We start from the raw sequence: 15864 nt of genomic DNA, 5'->3' as shown, positions 1-15864 counted from the left end.
TTGATCTTGACAAGGTTGAGGTTCTTCACGAACGTCTTCTATCCTGTTAGCAACTTTTCGTCTATCACAGCTTTTGGTCTGTATCCATTGGCTTATTACAACCTTTCATCCATATTCCTTGGCTTATTGCAACCTTTTGTCACTATCCCTTAGCACATCGCAACATTCAATCCATGTCCTTTATCCATTTTTTATTTTTCTTATCTTATCCATACACTTTCTCGTCCCTTGATCTTGATTCGACGTAAGGACGTAAAATACAAAAAAATCCATGGTTTCAAAAACTCTTGACATATCCCTCATGCATTGCCATTGCTTTACATTGTCATATCCAGTCCCTTATCCCATCGCGCGATAGCCCTTGGAAATTGATTCTGCTTTGTCTCTATAACAAATGGCCTTTGTCTTCCCTCTATCCACCAATATTTCAGCAAGCTTATTTATCCATTCGTCATATTCCTTGTCTAGCTAGGCACTGCGGGCAAAATCATAAAAAATCCTCAAAAATCAAATAAAGTCTTAAAAAAATCACTAAAAATCGAATATGATTCTAAAATAGCATAAAAAAAACAAAATTTCCAGAAATGATCCAAAAACATTCGAAAAATGTCTTGAAATAATCCAAAAACATCGTAAAATGTCCCCGAACAAAGCACAAAAAAATTAAAAATTTCTAAAACCCTAAAAATTGGAAAACATCAAAATCCAAAAATAATCATTTTCATTTCGTCAATAAATTGGCTCTTTTGTACGTAGACAAACATTGCAGCGGACGTCAGATAGAAAACACATTAAACACTATGTTTAACCAGTTACGCATCAACAGATGAATTATTCAATCAACCAAGCATTCAAACTGGTCAACTTGTCTTATCAATCAATCAACATCAATATCATTGGTCCTTGTCAACATTATCATGGGTCTTATACAAGGTATGGTATACTCAAAATCAGACTGAGTCCTGTCTTAGACAGGGTACTGCATTCCCTATAACCAGATTGCATGATCAACCTATCAATAAACATTATCAATTTTGGCAACAAGATCAGAATGGTGTTTGACTTGTTTGGATTTGTGAGTCTTATTTTTCATTGATTTATCTTTGATCATGTTCTTATGTTGCTCGATGATGTCACTGAGTGATTTAGAGTCGCTTGGATGGCTCATGGTCATTTTTGTTTTTGTCTTTTTGTTTGCAGGGTGTTTCATAACATTCTGGGGTAAGTATATCTTAGGATGGTTGAACCATTCCTTGTTTGCAATGTGTCTATTTTACGCAAAGGGATTGCCTTATCGCCTTGGCCTTCATTGCCATGGTGCACCGTATCCGTTTTGCCATATCAAATAAAGGTTCTCACCTACTATTAGCATTTGAGAAAGCAAGATTTCATCACACTAATCATTCTTCACTTCTAACTTGCATTTCTTTTGGCTAACATTTCTTCTATCCTATCAATCATTATATCTATTCATCAAATCAATCATTATCATGCTATCTATTCTATCTGATCAATCGAGAATTTCTTCATTTGATATCAATCAACCCTTTTCTACAATCAATTAACATTCTTCACTTCTTATTAACCGTTTTTCTCTTTCCTCATTTTTCCTCTTTCACCTAACATTCTTCTCTTCTTTCGAGAGATCATTCATTTCTTTTATACATAAACAATCTGTCGAGAGGGCATCCTACGTCCATCCCTCAATTTGTTGGGGCATGATTTTTTTTTTTTTTTTTCATTTTTCTTTGAAACATTGCTCAAAATCGCATTTTCTCAAAGAGGAGCAAAATGTAGACACTAAAAAATGGTCAACACGTGTCTCCTATTTTTTTAACATATCATGCGCATAGTGCTTCTTAGGTTTAATTGATTAATTAAACACTCTTTTACTAACAATTCTTCTAAGTCCTAAATAAATAAATTAAATAATTTATTTATTTTTCTCCTTTTTCCATTAATTAAATAAATTTAATTAACTAATTCATAAATATGAGCAATAAATTAATAAATCATATTTATCTACCTCCAAAATAAAGATAATTAATAAATAATAAAGATAATCAATAAATCTTATTTATTAATTATCTCTATGTATCCTCTTATGTGAGGATATTTCCTTTTTAAATTTTTTTTTATTCTTCTGTTTTATCCTCTTATATGAAGATATTTAATAATTTTTAATTATTAAATATTCTCATAAATCCTCCTAATTTTCAAATTTGGAAACTAACTATATCTTTCTTTGATTTGCAAAAATCAATCTTTTTGGCAATATCTCTTTAATTTTAATTTTTAAATTAAAAAATGAGGTATGCATCTTCAAAAATCTGTTTTTTTGTGAGGAGATAATTAATAATTCTTATTTATTAATTTTCTTATAAGAGGATAATTTATTTATTTTTAATTCCTCTATTTATCTTTTTGAATGAAGATATTTAATAATTTTTTAATCATTAAAATCTTCTTGATATTTTCAACTTGCTAATTTGGTATTTATTAGAAGATAATTTTTTTTTTTTATTTGCTGTCATAATATCTTCCCATTTGCTTTCTTCTATCTTCATCCTTCCCCGAATGGTAGCTTTGCTATATGCTCAATCAGGTCCATCCATCTAAGCAAAAATCTTTTCAATCTTAGCCTTCCAATCAATCCCAATTTTTTATAAATTGAGCTCTCATTGCTCGTTTTTAACAACCACGCTTCGAGTAATCTTATGCTGCAATTTTCATCTCTCCATCTTGCTTTTCACTTGCATTTGTGCTTTGTAGGTGAGATCCACATCAAATTTGAAGGTGAAAGAAGAACAATGGAATAACATGGAAGGAGCACTCTTGTTTGGTTTGCATTTCATTTTAGTGTTTTGTTTCTATGCTTCTATTGATTGAATTAGGAGTCTTTTCATAGCATTTAGGCTTTCGTGGTTAGCTTATTTTATGTTATTAATCTTTTATCCAAATTCCTAGTTACAATAGTGAACTTGTTGTTACCATGGAGGCAGAATACAAAAGGCAATTCAAGGTTGTGCTACGTCCATTGCTAAAGATTCAAGAGGAGCTAATAGGTGAAATGTTTCATGCTTATAATCTAAGATTTCCATTTGAGTTCAATTTTCACCACCATATAATCGAAGATTTCTATTTGAGTTCAATTTGTAGATTTGGGGCTGCCATTGCATCTGCTGTTCTTATTTTTCTTTGCTTATATGCTACAAGGAGTTCTTTCACCTTCTTCTCAACCTTCAAGACTAGCTGCCGTATTGTTAGGAATTTTACATCATTTACGTGTCTTTAAGATGCATATAAGTATTTGTTATGTTTGTTAGTCGCATTTATAGGATAATATAGAATTACTTTGTCGTACAAGTGTGTGTTTGTTTGAGTTGTTGAAACAACTCATATATTTAGAGGAAGTTGCTCCCTATAATATAAGATCCAAAAATCCTTTAATTATGTAATTTGTATTGAATGAAATGTGAGGTAATAGAAGCACATATTATTCAGTGCATAATCTTTTGTAAGCTCTCCTAGGGTGCTACATAATGTGGATAGGTTATTGGGGAAATCTTAAGGGAATCCTGCATGTACATTATGAATATTGAATTGATTAGCATACTTTTTTCAACATTGTTGAACTATGTTTTTATTTTTCTTGTGATAACTAACCTAGATGCAAGCTCTAAATCAAGATACTATGTTGACAATTTACATTCATGAGCATAATCCAAACCCTATCTGGGAATTCTAGGGAAAATTGGGTAAAGTCCCAACAGGGGACATTGCACAATGCCAAACATAACCTCATCGAAAACATCACAATGGTCATACCAAGCATCTTAACAAAAGCATTCAGAATACACCATCAAAGCACTTTAGTGCCACATCAGACCTAATTAGAATATTCTGTGCAGTGGATCATAGCACATGAATCACATAATACATTGATAAAATATCCAAAGCAACATACATGATATGAATCGAAAAGCACACAAGGAAAACACAAGAGTGGGCATTACATGCATACTTGTAAATTTTTTCTATGGTTTAAAACAGGCTTTGAGGGCTAAGTATATCAAGTTTGATGAGCATCTCCAAAGTCATAGATTACTAAAAGTACATATGATTCTGATTTTTATTTAAAAGAGCAAATGGGGAGATTGCGATTTTGTTTGTTTAGGTGAACAATTTGTTTATCATTGGAAGCTTTGAGAGGATGATTAAAGCAACAAATAATGATCTTGAATGGTTGTTGGACATGATAGATATCAGGCTTTTGCATTATTGTTTATCTTGGACTTGAATTGTGGCAAATGAAAAATCATATTTTTTGTTAACTCAAATGAAGTATGCAAAGACACTTTAGGAGAAATTTTGCATTGTAGATTGTATGGCTATGTCAGCACCAATGGAGAAAGGATTGCAGCTGTTAAGAATGATTTGCCTCCATAGGTGAATGCAACCTATTGTTTGCTGATTGGGAGTCTCAATTACTTGACTGTAATGCCCTTTGTGGGATCTTCTCCATATTTTGCAAATGATTGATCCAATTACTCTTACAGTTCTATGTTTTGATTACTATGCAAGATTTATGTCGAGAATAACTTTAAGTTAATGCTTATTAATGAACTGTCTTAATAAATAATAACATAACCATCTTTGTTTGATGAAATTTCAATATGCTAATCCAAATCTAATATAGATTCTACATACAGTAGGTCAGAAAGTTATATGTGCTGAATGCGCTATGATTGTTGTGCTTTGGCTATTATTATTATTATTATTTTTATTGCTGATGCTTGTTTATTTTTCTCTATTGTGGAGTTTGAGCTTCTTGTTGGAGCAAACTCTAGGACTTAAACCCTAAGGGAATTGGTTTTGGTTGTGAGATATCTAGCCCAGCCATAAAAAGGTGGAGTCCCACTTTCACGCATGGATTTAATAATTAAAGAGTAATAATTTGTGAAGTCTTGTAGGCAAAACAAATTATCTGCACTCTGAAAAGAATCACTAGAAAATGAAGTTATGTCTTTGCATGAATAATGATACATAGAGCCGGTCGATGAGTTCTTAGTGTTTGGAGCGACTGAGGTTTCCATGCTGGCCACTAATCACAAATCAAATTGGGAGTTGGAACATAGGGAGTCCCAGAGTGATTAAAACTTGCATTGCTGGCCACCATTCATAGGTTGAGTTGGGCTCAAGTATTCCCTGTTGGTTGTGGGTTATCAAGTGTAGTTGGGCATCCCATTGTACATCGCCAGACATGACAATAATGATAGATTTAAGGCTTCAATGTGCTGGGAGATCAATTTAGCAAGGGGGCATGATGGTACAAAGCCAATGTATGCTAGTTGGAGTTTGTGGGACTCTTGGTAAATTTCAAATTGTTGGCACTGGACTTGGAGATCGTGTATGACTAAAATCAAACATCTAAATGATCTAAAGAGTGAGGTTAGGATTTATATATGCTGATATTCATAACAACCTAGCCATGAAACTATTATTTGTTACTGATGCTCTTTTGAAATGAATCACAAATGTTCATTGTAATGTTTTCATGTTCCTTGAATGATTGATATAAATAAACTAGTGCATGTTATATGATTCTTCATTTACATAAACATTCTAAAGCAATTAGATTCAGAAATTACATTTATGAGCCTCATGACAAGTATTAGATGACAAAACACCAAAACGGAAAAATTAGAAATTTTAGGCAAAAATCAGACTTGGGTTCTTACAGTGGTATCAGAGCAAGTGATTTTGTCAGCGTGGAGGTTTATGTGAAAGGTTTAATGATTGAAAATACTTTATGATTTTGGAAGATAGAGATTTCATTACTTACAGGAGAAGAAACATCTTCTGAGTTCAGATTTCAAAGGAGGTAAGGGTGATAGAAATGAACTGCAAGAACTTAATACTATGGAGATTTTAAATGATTTGGCTAGAGGATAGCAGCAGTTGGTTCAATTCATGACTCAAATGATGCAAACCATGAATAATAGAAATCATGGTGATCAGGGGAACAATGGCAATAATGACAATAATGGAAACAATGACAACCACGGGTAAGGAACTAACACTAATATTCTAGTCAATAACTTCAAGACAACTATAGAACAACTTCTAGACCTTTGATGCTTGAATTCTTAGAGGCACTGCCAAGAGAACACGTAAGACAGCCGAAAGTTGGTGAAGGTTGGGCAGATTATTTGACGGACTAACAATCTTTGGGTGATTTATTTCATGTAACCATTTCCTTAGTACCCTTTGTCAAGTGTATTACAAAAATAGACCTAAAGGAGATGGAGGACAAGGGCCTAATAGGGAATTGCAATGAAGAGTGGGTTAATTGATCATTCCCAATTTTGATGGTTCTAGCAAATGCATTGCACATTCATGGATACTAAAATTAAATCCATACTTTTAGCTTAACCCCATGATAGAGACAAAGGCCATTAAGTATGCCACAACTCATCTAGACAAAGAAGCTCATGTTGACTTGGTGGTCAGCACCTCCTTCGGGGTTCATGACATGGCTTAACCGCCTCTCGTGGATCTGGGTTAGTTTGGTATTTGTGACGTTCGTTGACAGCTTGAGCTTTTGGCGCAACGACAAACATACCAACAATTGGTATCAGAGCCTTGGGTCACGGGTTTGAATCCTGGGAGGTCTCCTTCATTCCGTCGGTGCGGAACCCTCAGTCGGTGCTAAGGGGGAGATTGTTGACTTGGTGGTCAGCACCTCCTTTGGGGTTTGCGACACCTCTCGTGGATCATGAGTGTTGGTACCATGGGTTAGTAACTTTGGGACTTGATAGTATCACCTTATATGCTGATTTTACATATAGGTTGATTGACAGGTTTAATAAGGACCTTGAGCTACATTTTAGAGAGTTGGCACAATTGAGAGAGGTGTGATTTGTTGATTCGTATTTGAGTTCCAAAACTCTCAGTCATGGTCATAGATGTTTTTGACCACAAGTTGATTGTTCTATTATTGGAGGGGTTGTCATAACCACTCATGGTTAGGTCAAAACATTTGATCCAAACAACTTACAAGATGTCATCAAGAGGGCTCATAACATGGAGAGTTTAGCGCCTAAAAACAAATTCCAGCTCAAACCATTTTCACCAAAGAAAGTTAAGAAACCTATCCAGTTTTAGTGGCCAAAGAGGAACAACATGGATGATGAGGTTAGGAATGGATTACATAGGAAAAATCTTTGCTTCTCATGCAAAGAACTGTTGGAGCTTGGTCATTGATGTTTGGGGAATGGAAAGGTTCATTACATAGAGGTGGTTTCAAATGGTGAGGAGAGGATAGATGGAGCTATTGGTAGTGAGTTGGATAGTTCAAATGGAGAAACAATGGAGGTGGAGGGACACCCATTAGAAGAAAGAGAAGGGTGTAATGTCCTTTATTGGGACTTTACTCAAGTTGCCCTAGAATTCCCAAATAGTGTTTGGATAATGCTCGGGAATGTAAATTGTCAACTTAGTATCTTTATATAGAGCCTGCAACCAGGTTAGTTATCACAAGATAAATAAACATATAGTTCAAGAATGTTAAAAATAGGATTCTAATCAATCAATAATATTCATAATGTACATGTGGGATTCCCTTAAGCTTTCCCCCAACAACCTACCCACATTATGAAGAACCTTGGGAGATCCTATAAGGCTCCTTGAGGTTGTCCACCAAACCCAGGAGCACAGAATGACACTTGCCATTTGGCCTCCCAGCCCCACCTGAGGTTATCCAACTCGAATAGAACCTTAAGCCTCTTGCTCTCATATATCCTACCTCACCTCCATAATGGAATGGTAGTTTGGCTGAAGCTTAGAGGATTCTTCATCATTATTAATTTTGTTTGTATATATATATATATATTTATGTATGTATGTATGTATGGGTATGTATGTATGTATATGTATGTATGGGTATGTATGTATGTATGTATATATATATGTACGTATGTATATGTATATACATATACATATACTACATATACATATATTAGTAGTGATAGCAATATATAAATTAACAATAATATGTTAATTACATCGATTTCTATAATATGACAAAATAGTAAATCAGTAAGGTCATGGTCCCTGCATTATACATCAGACCCAAACACTCATATAAATGCACAGGGACTGTATGCTGAATATTATTTATTTATTCAGATTTCTCATTGATCAATCTTCCTCCATTTGTAGATTATAATTTTCTTATGAATTTGATCAGAACTCTTTCCTGATCCCCTAATCCTTATTAAAAACTTATTCCTCCCTCTTCTTAATGAATGATCTTCTTCTTATATCTTGTTCTCTTGAATAGATATGTCTCTTTATAATACCCGTTGACTATCAACTTACTCATTATTGAATTCTAGTTTTTTTAGTTTCTGTTTGTTTGTTTCTAATTGCTGCAGCCTCTTTATATGAAAATATCATCGATGTGCCTCATACAATATTATCCCGTGCTTCCTTCTTTACTTGGGCGATGAGCATTTATATAGGTTCCATTTCTATTTTCAATATAGTTGGCCAACAACTCTTATCTTGCCTTACCTTAACGTGGTCGCTAACTCATAATCTAAGTGATGAAAGCATCAACATGAAGGAGGTCGGCCAGCAGTAGTTCTTGCATCTAGATCGACAATTTCTATTTATTTTTTTGCCTAGTTCATAATCTGGTCGGCTCCCCTTGATGATTAATTTCCTCTTTCCTTGGTTGGCCTTTGTCAAGGAAAGTTATTACAATGCCTAGTTTTACTTATTAATGCTGCGATCTGTTTTAGCTAAAAATCATTGCTAACCTGACTTTGGCAAGGGCATGACAAAGGGGGGAGGCATCTCTACCCTTTGTAGTACTCCTAGGTGTAATTCATTCGTAGCGAGAGGGGTTTTATAGGGGTAGCGAGTTACTATTTTGATTGACAATGGGACAATCCGTAACTTCATAGATGAGGCCTTGGTGGCCAAGTAGGGTTTATAGATAGAGGATATTGAAGGCTTCAGTGTGATGGTTGTAGATGGCTTCACTATGACTTGTACCAAGAAAATTTCATAGTTGAGCTTAGCATTGGGTAGGTATATAGTGACTAATGATTTTAATGGAGTGGGCATTGGAGAGATCTATGTAGTCTTGGGAGTTTAGTGGCTACACTCATTCGCGAAGTACTCACAAAAATTCTAGACCTTGTAGGTAAAGATTAGAGTGGATGGAAAGAGGGTTGTTCTAAGGGGTATGTCCAATAGTGCACCCAGGAATTGTGATAGATAAGAGGATGCAAAGTATATACGGACATGGTGATGTTGTGTGGGAAGGCCTTTGTTTGATTTATTTTAAAACCCCTTCTCATGGTGATGAATTGTATCATGTGGATATCTGATCCATTCTGAATAAACATGGTGTGGTTTTCAGTGATGTTCCATGACCTCCTAATAGGTGTTTTGATCATGTGATCGAGCTTGGAGATCTCTTGATCATGTGATCGAGCTAGTGGAGATCTCTAAGGTCGTTATTACTACTTATCGACATTTGGAGAGATTGAAAAAATGATCAAAGAGTAATTGGATATGCGACACATTATGCCTATCTCGAGTCCTGTTGCTTCTTGAGTTGTCCTTGTGAACAAGAAAGATGGGACTGTGGATGTGGGTTGATTATCGTGCACTTAATAAATAGACCATCAAAAAGAGGGATTTGATTCTCAAGATTGATTAGCTATTGGATGATCTGCATGGTGAACTCTATTTTTTGATGATTGATCTTCATTTTGGATACCATCGGATCTCAATTCAGGAGCAGGACATTCACAAAACAACATTTAGATGTCATTATGGTCACTTTGAGTTCCCAATTATGCTTTGTGGTTTGACCAATGTTCCCACTACCTTTCAATCTTGCATGAGCCGCATCTTCAATAAGCAGCCGCAAAAGTTTTCACTAGTAGTCTTTGTTGATATTCTTATTTACAACAAGACTTGGGAGGATCATCTTAGGAACCTTGATGAGGTATTGGGCATCATGGAAGCACAATCTTTGTTTACCAAAGCTTACAAGTGTGATTTTGGATAGACAAAGATACTTTACTTGGGGCACATTATCAGTACGAATGGAGTGAAGGTCATTCAAGAGAAAATGCAGGTCATATTGGATTGGCCATTGTCTAGGACACGAACAAGGTTAAGGGGATTCTTCGGCCTTTGTAGTTACAATAGTAGGTTTGTAAAGGGATTCTCAGCTTTGTGCACCTCTTAAATTATCACAAAGAAGGGAGCTTTCAAATGGACTGAGGAGGCTCATTGCACATTCAACAAAGTAAAAGAGGCAATATTGTCTTGTTTTGACATTATCTGATTTCTCTCAGGCTTTTGTTTGGGAGCGTGATGCTTCAAGTGAGGAGATTGGAGCAGTACTTATGCAAAAAAGGGACCCATTGCTTATGAGAGAAAGAAACTTTGTGATGTAGAGAGATTGTATTTCATTTACAATGAGGAGATGCTTGCCATCATGCATGCATTGGCAAAATTTAGGCAATATTTGGCTAGTGGAAAATTTGTTGCTAGAATAGACTATAACAGACTGAAATACCTCTTGGAGTAGGACTTGAATGATCGTCAATGGAAGTGGTTCAATAAAATTTAGGCATATGACTTTGATAGAGTATGTGAAAGGGAAAAGGAATATTGTTGTGGATGCTCTTTCCATGAAACCCACTATATGCTCCTTGACAAAGATCTCAACTAATTTGAAGGCTCACCTTTTAGTTGAGTATTCCAAAAACAGTTTTGCATGCAATCTTATGGATGGTAGGATTTAGGATGATATGTACACACAATTTATTTGGTGCCTAAATTGAAGTTGAAAGAGAAAATCTTAAGGGCCATTCATGATACTCCCCTTGTAGGGCATCCTAGTTTTTTGAAAATCTACTGACAAATTAGAGAGAGGTCTCTTAAGGGTCTCAAAGATGATGTCTTGGGTCATTTTCGCGAGTTTATGACTTGTTAGTAGAATAAGTCAGAGCATACTTTCCCAATGGGTTATTGTAGCCTTTACCTATTGTTGAGCAAAAGTGGTAGAGTATATCTATGGATTTTATCACTAGTCTTCCTAGAGTGCGGGGCAGAGGCATCTATGTGGTAGTTGACAAGTTGACCAAATATGTGCAGTTCGTTGCCATATCTTTTGAATACAAGGCACCTCAAGTTGCAAAGTTGTGCTTTAAATAGGTGTTCAGACTCCATGGATTACCAAAGAACATAGTTAATGATTTGGATAGCAAGTTTCTTAGTGTCTTTTGGCAGGTTTCTTAGTGGAATTTCATTTCAATATATAGGTTTTGTTATAGTTTTGAAGATTTATTGTTTGTGTTAATCTAGTGATTACGAATATTTTATTTACTTGACGAATTCAAACTTATGTTATCAATCGACAATTGTGGATGACAACTAAATGGAATTATTATTATTTTTAAATTAAGTATGTGCTTTTGTATTCTTCACATTTGTTTACCTCTACCCAAATATATTTTCTTAAACATATCTCAAAATCTTGGTATGCAGTTTTTCTAAAATATTTGTTCAAAATCTCTCTTTTTGTAGCATATCTTAAAATCTTGGTATGTAGAAAATGTCTCTATTTTGAGACATTGCGTTCCTCATTTCTAGGTCTTCTTTCTTATCATGGTGTGGACTTTGATCTCTATTGCATTGCAATGACTTGTTTAATCAAAATGGTGTGCTTTGCGTAGATTAAAATTTGTGTCGGCCTTATTGTTCATAGATCAACCTAAAGGGCTTATGACTATAGTTGGTTTGAGACTAATACTGTGCCATCTGTAAGATAATGAAGGAACACTTACTGTTCTTCTTAATGTCTTTTTAGGTTCTTGAGCTTTTGATATTTTTATTATTTTGGTGTATTTCATTGGAATATATAAGATAGAATTGTATAAAGTTGTTTTTCTACTATATGCTGGAGTCATTAATTTTTGGGATTCATCGTATAATGTTTTGTACAGCTTTTTAGAAGTATGAATGAGTATATTTATTATTTATACACTGAGGTATCTTCTTAATAAAGCTGCATTGTAGTGAATATCAATGATATTTTCAAACACCTTTGTTGAGGGCTGTTACAAGGATTGTTCGCATCCAAACTCCTCAAGTTTCTTTATTACATATTTTTGAATGCAGGGAAAATCCATTAATATGGCCAAAAAGGTATTTTGAGGTTATAATTAGAGGAATAAAAAGAGTATAATCAATTTGTGGCAATTTTTAATTTGGTCATCCGTTATTTTTTTTTCCCTAGAAATATTTCTGGTATGGCTATAAAAGGGTATGGTATGATAGGAGACAGCTAGCCATTCTCTATGGCCTAGATTTTAAAACATTAATGTTTTTTGTCAAACCCTAATTGTGCTGTGATAGAAAAAGCTAATCTAAGGAGGAGCAGGGATTTGGATCAGTTATTTTCATTGTTTCAGGGAGATTCGTGCATTGGTGGTGCATGCATTGGTCAATTATTGCTGATTGGTGCAAATTCAAGCACATGTTTCTTTTATTGATCCCTGGTCATCTCAGTAAGCTGTGGTCTGAAATCATTAGGCACATCATCCACATGCACACACATAAGACTTATGAGAAATCTGGGGCTCAATCATATATATTATAGAATGTGAATCTAGAGTTATGGGTTCACTAGTTCTTTTACACCTTGATGGGAAGTAGAGTTTGGTACCTACACAAAGAATCGCACTAGGAAATGATGGATTGGAAGCTCTCTGTTGCCAATTGTTGAGTTTCAAAAGTGTATGTCAACAAAGATGAGTTATAAGACATTCTCTTGAATAGGGAGGATCCATCTAAGGCTTGACAGTGCTTGGTGTTGGCTATTGAGAAATAGCTTTACTAGGGAGAGTGATCATTGTACTGCAAAGGGGCCTGCTGGTTTGGAATATAATCAAATATAAAGAAATTATTCCATTAGCATTTGGTATTCATTTGTTTTTAAAGGCACAAATAGATTATAACTCACAAATGATCAACATTAAAATGACATTTCATTAATGCTCAAAATGACATTGAAATGAAAGAAATCAAACCCAAATTAGAGCTAAACTAATGTCTAGTCTATCTAATATTGTAAAATAATCGAAAGAAAGGAGGGTAAATTCAGAACTCAGATGATAAGTCATTGAAATTTTGTTAATTTGTATGTCAACTTATGTGAATTCTCAATTCAGCTGTAATATTTCATAATATGTGTGTAAAATAATTCCCTTAAAAAATGGCCTCATGTCCCAGCCGTTTTGGAAACTTGTCCTCTTATTTCCTGCCATTCCTATCTTGGAAACTTGGTGGAATCTGGCAGTGCTCTTTCTCGGGGTAATTCCTGGATCAGTTGTAGTGAATGATGTTTGATATAACTGTGACTAAGAAGTTGGAATTTAATATATTTTCTCATTATTGTAAGAATTTTATTAGGGTGCTAGACATTAGCAAATTGATATATTGCTCTATTTGGAAATTGATTATGTCCTCTTTTGTTTCGCACACATCCTAAAATGGAATAATCTAGACTACATACACATTGTTGATTGTTTGTACTAGAATGGAAAGCTAGTGGGGTCTAGTTGAAATACATGTGCATAAGAACATTAACCCAAATTTCTTTTTAAAAAGTATGCATTGCTCCTTTTTATCTATATTTTGTCATGATCAACTTATTTGAGAGTGTGCACATTTTTCTGTTCCTAATTGGTTTCTCTGACAATATGTTCATTTTTTCCTTAAATTTCAGCATTGAGTACTGTTAATAAGAGCATGAATGTAAATTTAGTAATGGAGGAATTGGCAGTTCAACTTTCAGACAGAGAAGTGTGGATGGCTTCTTCAACCCACAAAGGGGAAGAAGAAGGTTGGTACTTGGTACTGTCTTGAAATTCCCTCTTGCTTTCCTCTTGTTCTGCATATCTCTCAAAAAACAATTTATGCTTGGATGCAAGTAATTCAAATTTTAAAAGTAATGCAGTAAATTGACAAGGGTGGAGGGAGGTTGTTGGAGATAAAAAATAATTGAAAAATTATCTGAAAGTTCAATTTTAGATATCAAAGTCATTGTGTTGTCTAGTTTGTATGTTTCTTTTTATATGTTGCTATATTTTATTTTTAATGCTTCCCTGAAGGTACTGGATATGTTTCTCAGTCTTATTTTGTTGGAGGATGAACTACAATGAGCAAGTTTCAGACTGAAATCATCAATATTGCTCATAGAGTGATAAATTCCTTGCTAGATTGTTGAGTTCCAATAATATGTGCATCTGGTAACTTATCTGAATTTAGGCCTAGATACCTAATAACTTATGCTCTGCCACTGTTTTTACCAGGTCAAAGGCAACTAATCCACTAGTTTTCTCTTTTTTTAATATTTGACGTTAGAAATTTACTATCAAATGATCCACAAAAATGCGTGCTTGATTTTTGGCCTTCTTTTGTGCTAAATTGCACCTCTCCCTGCACTCTCTTTTCATATGACCAAATTTATTACAATAATATCAACTAATTTTGACTTGAAAACTGATTTGGATATGCTACTGTCTAAATTTTTTGCTTTTTTTTTCAGCCTGACCTTTACTGCAAAAGTTGATTCTCTTACTTCCAAACTCTTTTACTAGCTATTGGACTGTAATCAATGTTTTGGCAGAAGATATTTTGAAAAGTTATCATTTCTTATAAAAAAATCAAGGATTCAATGAGATTCTCACAACAGCCACCATTCAATACTATTGCAAGTAATCCTCATTAGTCACTGTTCTACTGGTGATCTTAGACCGATCAGTAACATCTTTCACCCTCAACAAGTGATCAAATCAAGAAACTCCTTCAATCAGACTGGTGGAGAGCAAATTCTTAAAAACAAAGCCCTATTTTTCTTGGAAGTGATTTTTATTTCAAACTATTCTGAAGAACTGAGGCTGATCAATATCCCTCACCTCTAGAATCAAATCAGTGAAAACTAGCAATGTTTGGGGCAACAAGGCCTCCCTGTGTTATTTATACAAGTCTTCAAAATGAGTGCCAGGCCTTCTATGTTTATCTAAAACAATTTTGTTGTATTCTTTGTATTCACAAATTGACCATAATTTTATGGCTCCAAAGTGCACATTTCTGCTCTGTTAGCTTTTCCGAGTCAGAAATGAATATCTTGAATTCTCTCCATGAAAAATAGAAGCAGAAGAAATATATCTCAGATGTTTCTGTAATATTCTTAGCACAATTGTCTGCATACTAGACTTGTAAATGACCTCAAAAATTTCGTCTCACAATCTTTTGTTGCAATAATCTGGTGAGCTGGTGCATTAATGCTGAATCTATCAACTCTGTGGCTTAGTAAGATGATGGTTCTAGAAAGACTGCTTGTGAAAAATTAAAGAAGCAGAATAGAAACCAAGGAATTTGTGAGAGATGTCCTCAAAAATTTCCTCTCACAATCTTTTGTTACAATAATCTGGTGACCTGGTCCATTAATGCTGAATCTATCAATTCTGTGGCTTAGTAAGATGATGGTTCTAGAAAGACTGCTTGTTAAACATTAAAGAAGCAAAATAGAAACCAAGGAATTTGTGAGAGATGTCAACTTATAAGATGATTCCCTCATTCTGATTAACTTCAATAAAGAAAACTTACAAATGTCCTTTGGTATTCTATTTCCTACTGCAAAGAGACAAATGATTACTGTGGTTACAACTCCTATAGAAGGCAAAAGACTGGTCATCTTCCTCATTGCAATTGATTTACAAAAGCCAAAATAATTATTCATAAAACAATAAACTAACAAATAAT

General features: G+C 34.4%; 1 protein-coding gene across 2 annotated transcripts in view; it reads left to right on the top strand.

Moving 5' to 3' along the window:
- LOC131068334 (probable 3-deoxy-D-manno-octulosonic acid transferase, mitochondrial) overlaps positions 1–15864 on the top strand; it is a 163050-nt gene that overhangs the window by 108036 nt on the left and 39150 nt on the right. The window contains exon 7 of one of the 2 annotated variants that reach the window (XM_058003514.2): positions 13817–13939. In XM_058003514.2, coding sequence (XP_057859497.2) covers positions 13817–13939 — 123 coding nt within the window. The remainder of the gene's footprint in view (positions 1–13816; positions 13940–15864) is intronic. The other variant, XM_058003515.2, reaches the window with a different exon arrangement.

Source organism: Cryptomeria japonica, chromosome 11, assembly GCF_030272615.1.
Source record: "Cryptomeria japonica chromosome 11, Sugi_1.0, whole genome shotgun sequence".
Classification (NCBI taxonomy): Eukaryota; Viridiplantae; Streptophyta; class Pinopsida; order Cupressales; family Cupressaceae; genus Cryptomeria; species Cryptomeria japonica.
This window is presented reverse-complemented; position numbering and strand designations above follow the sequence as displayed.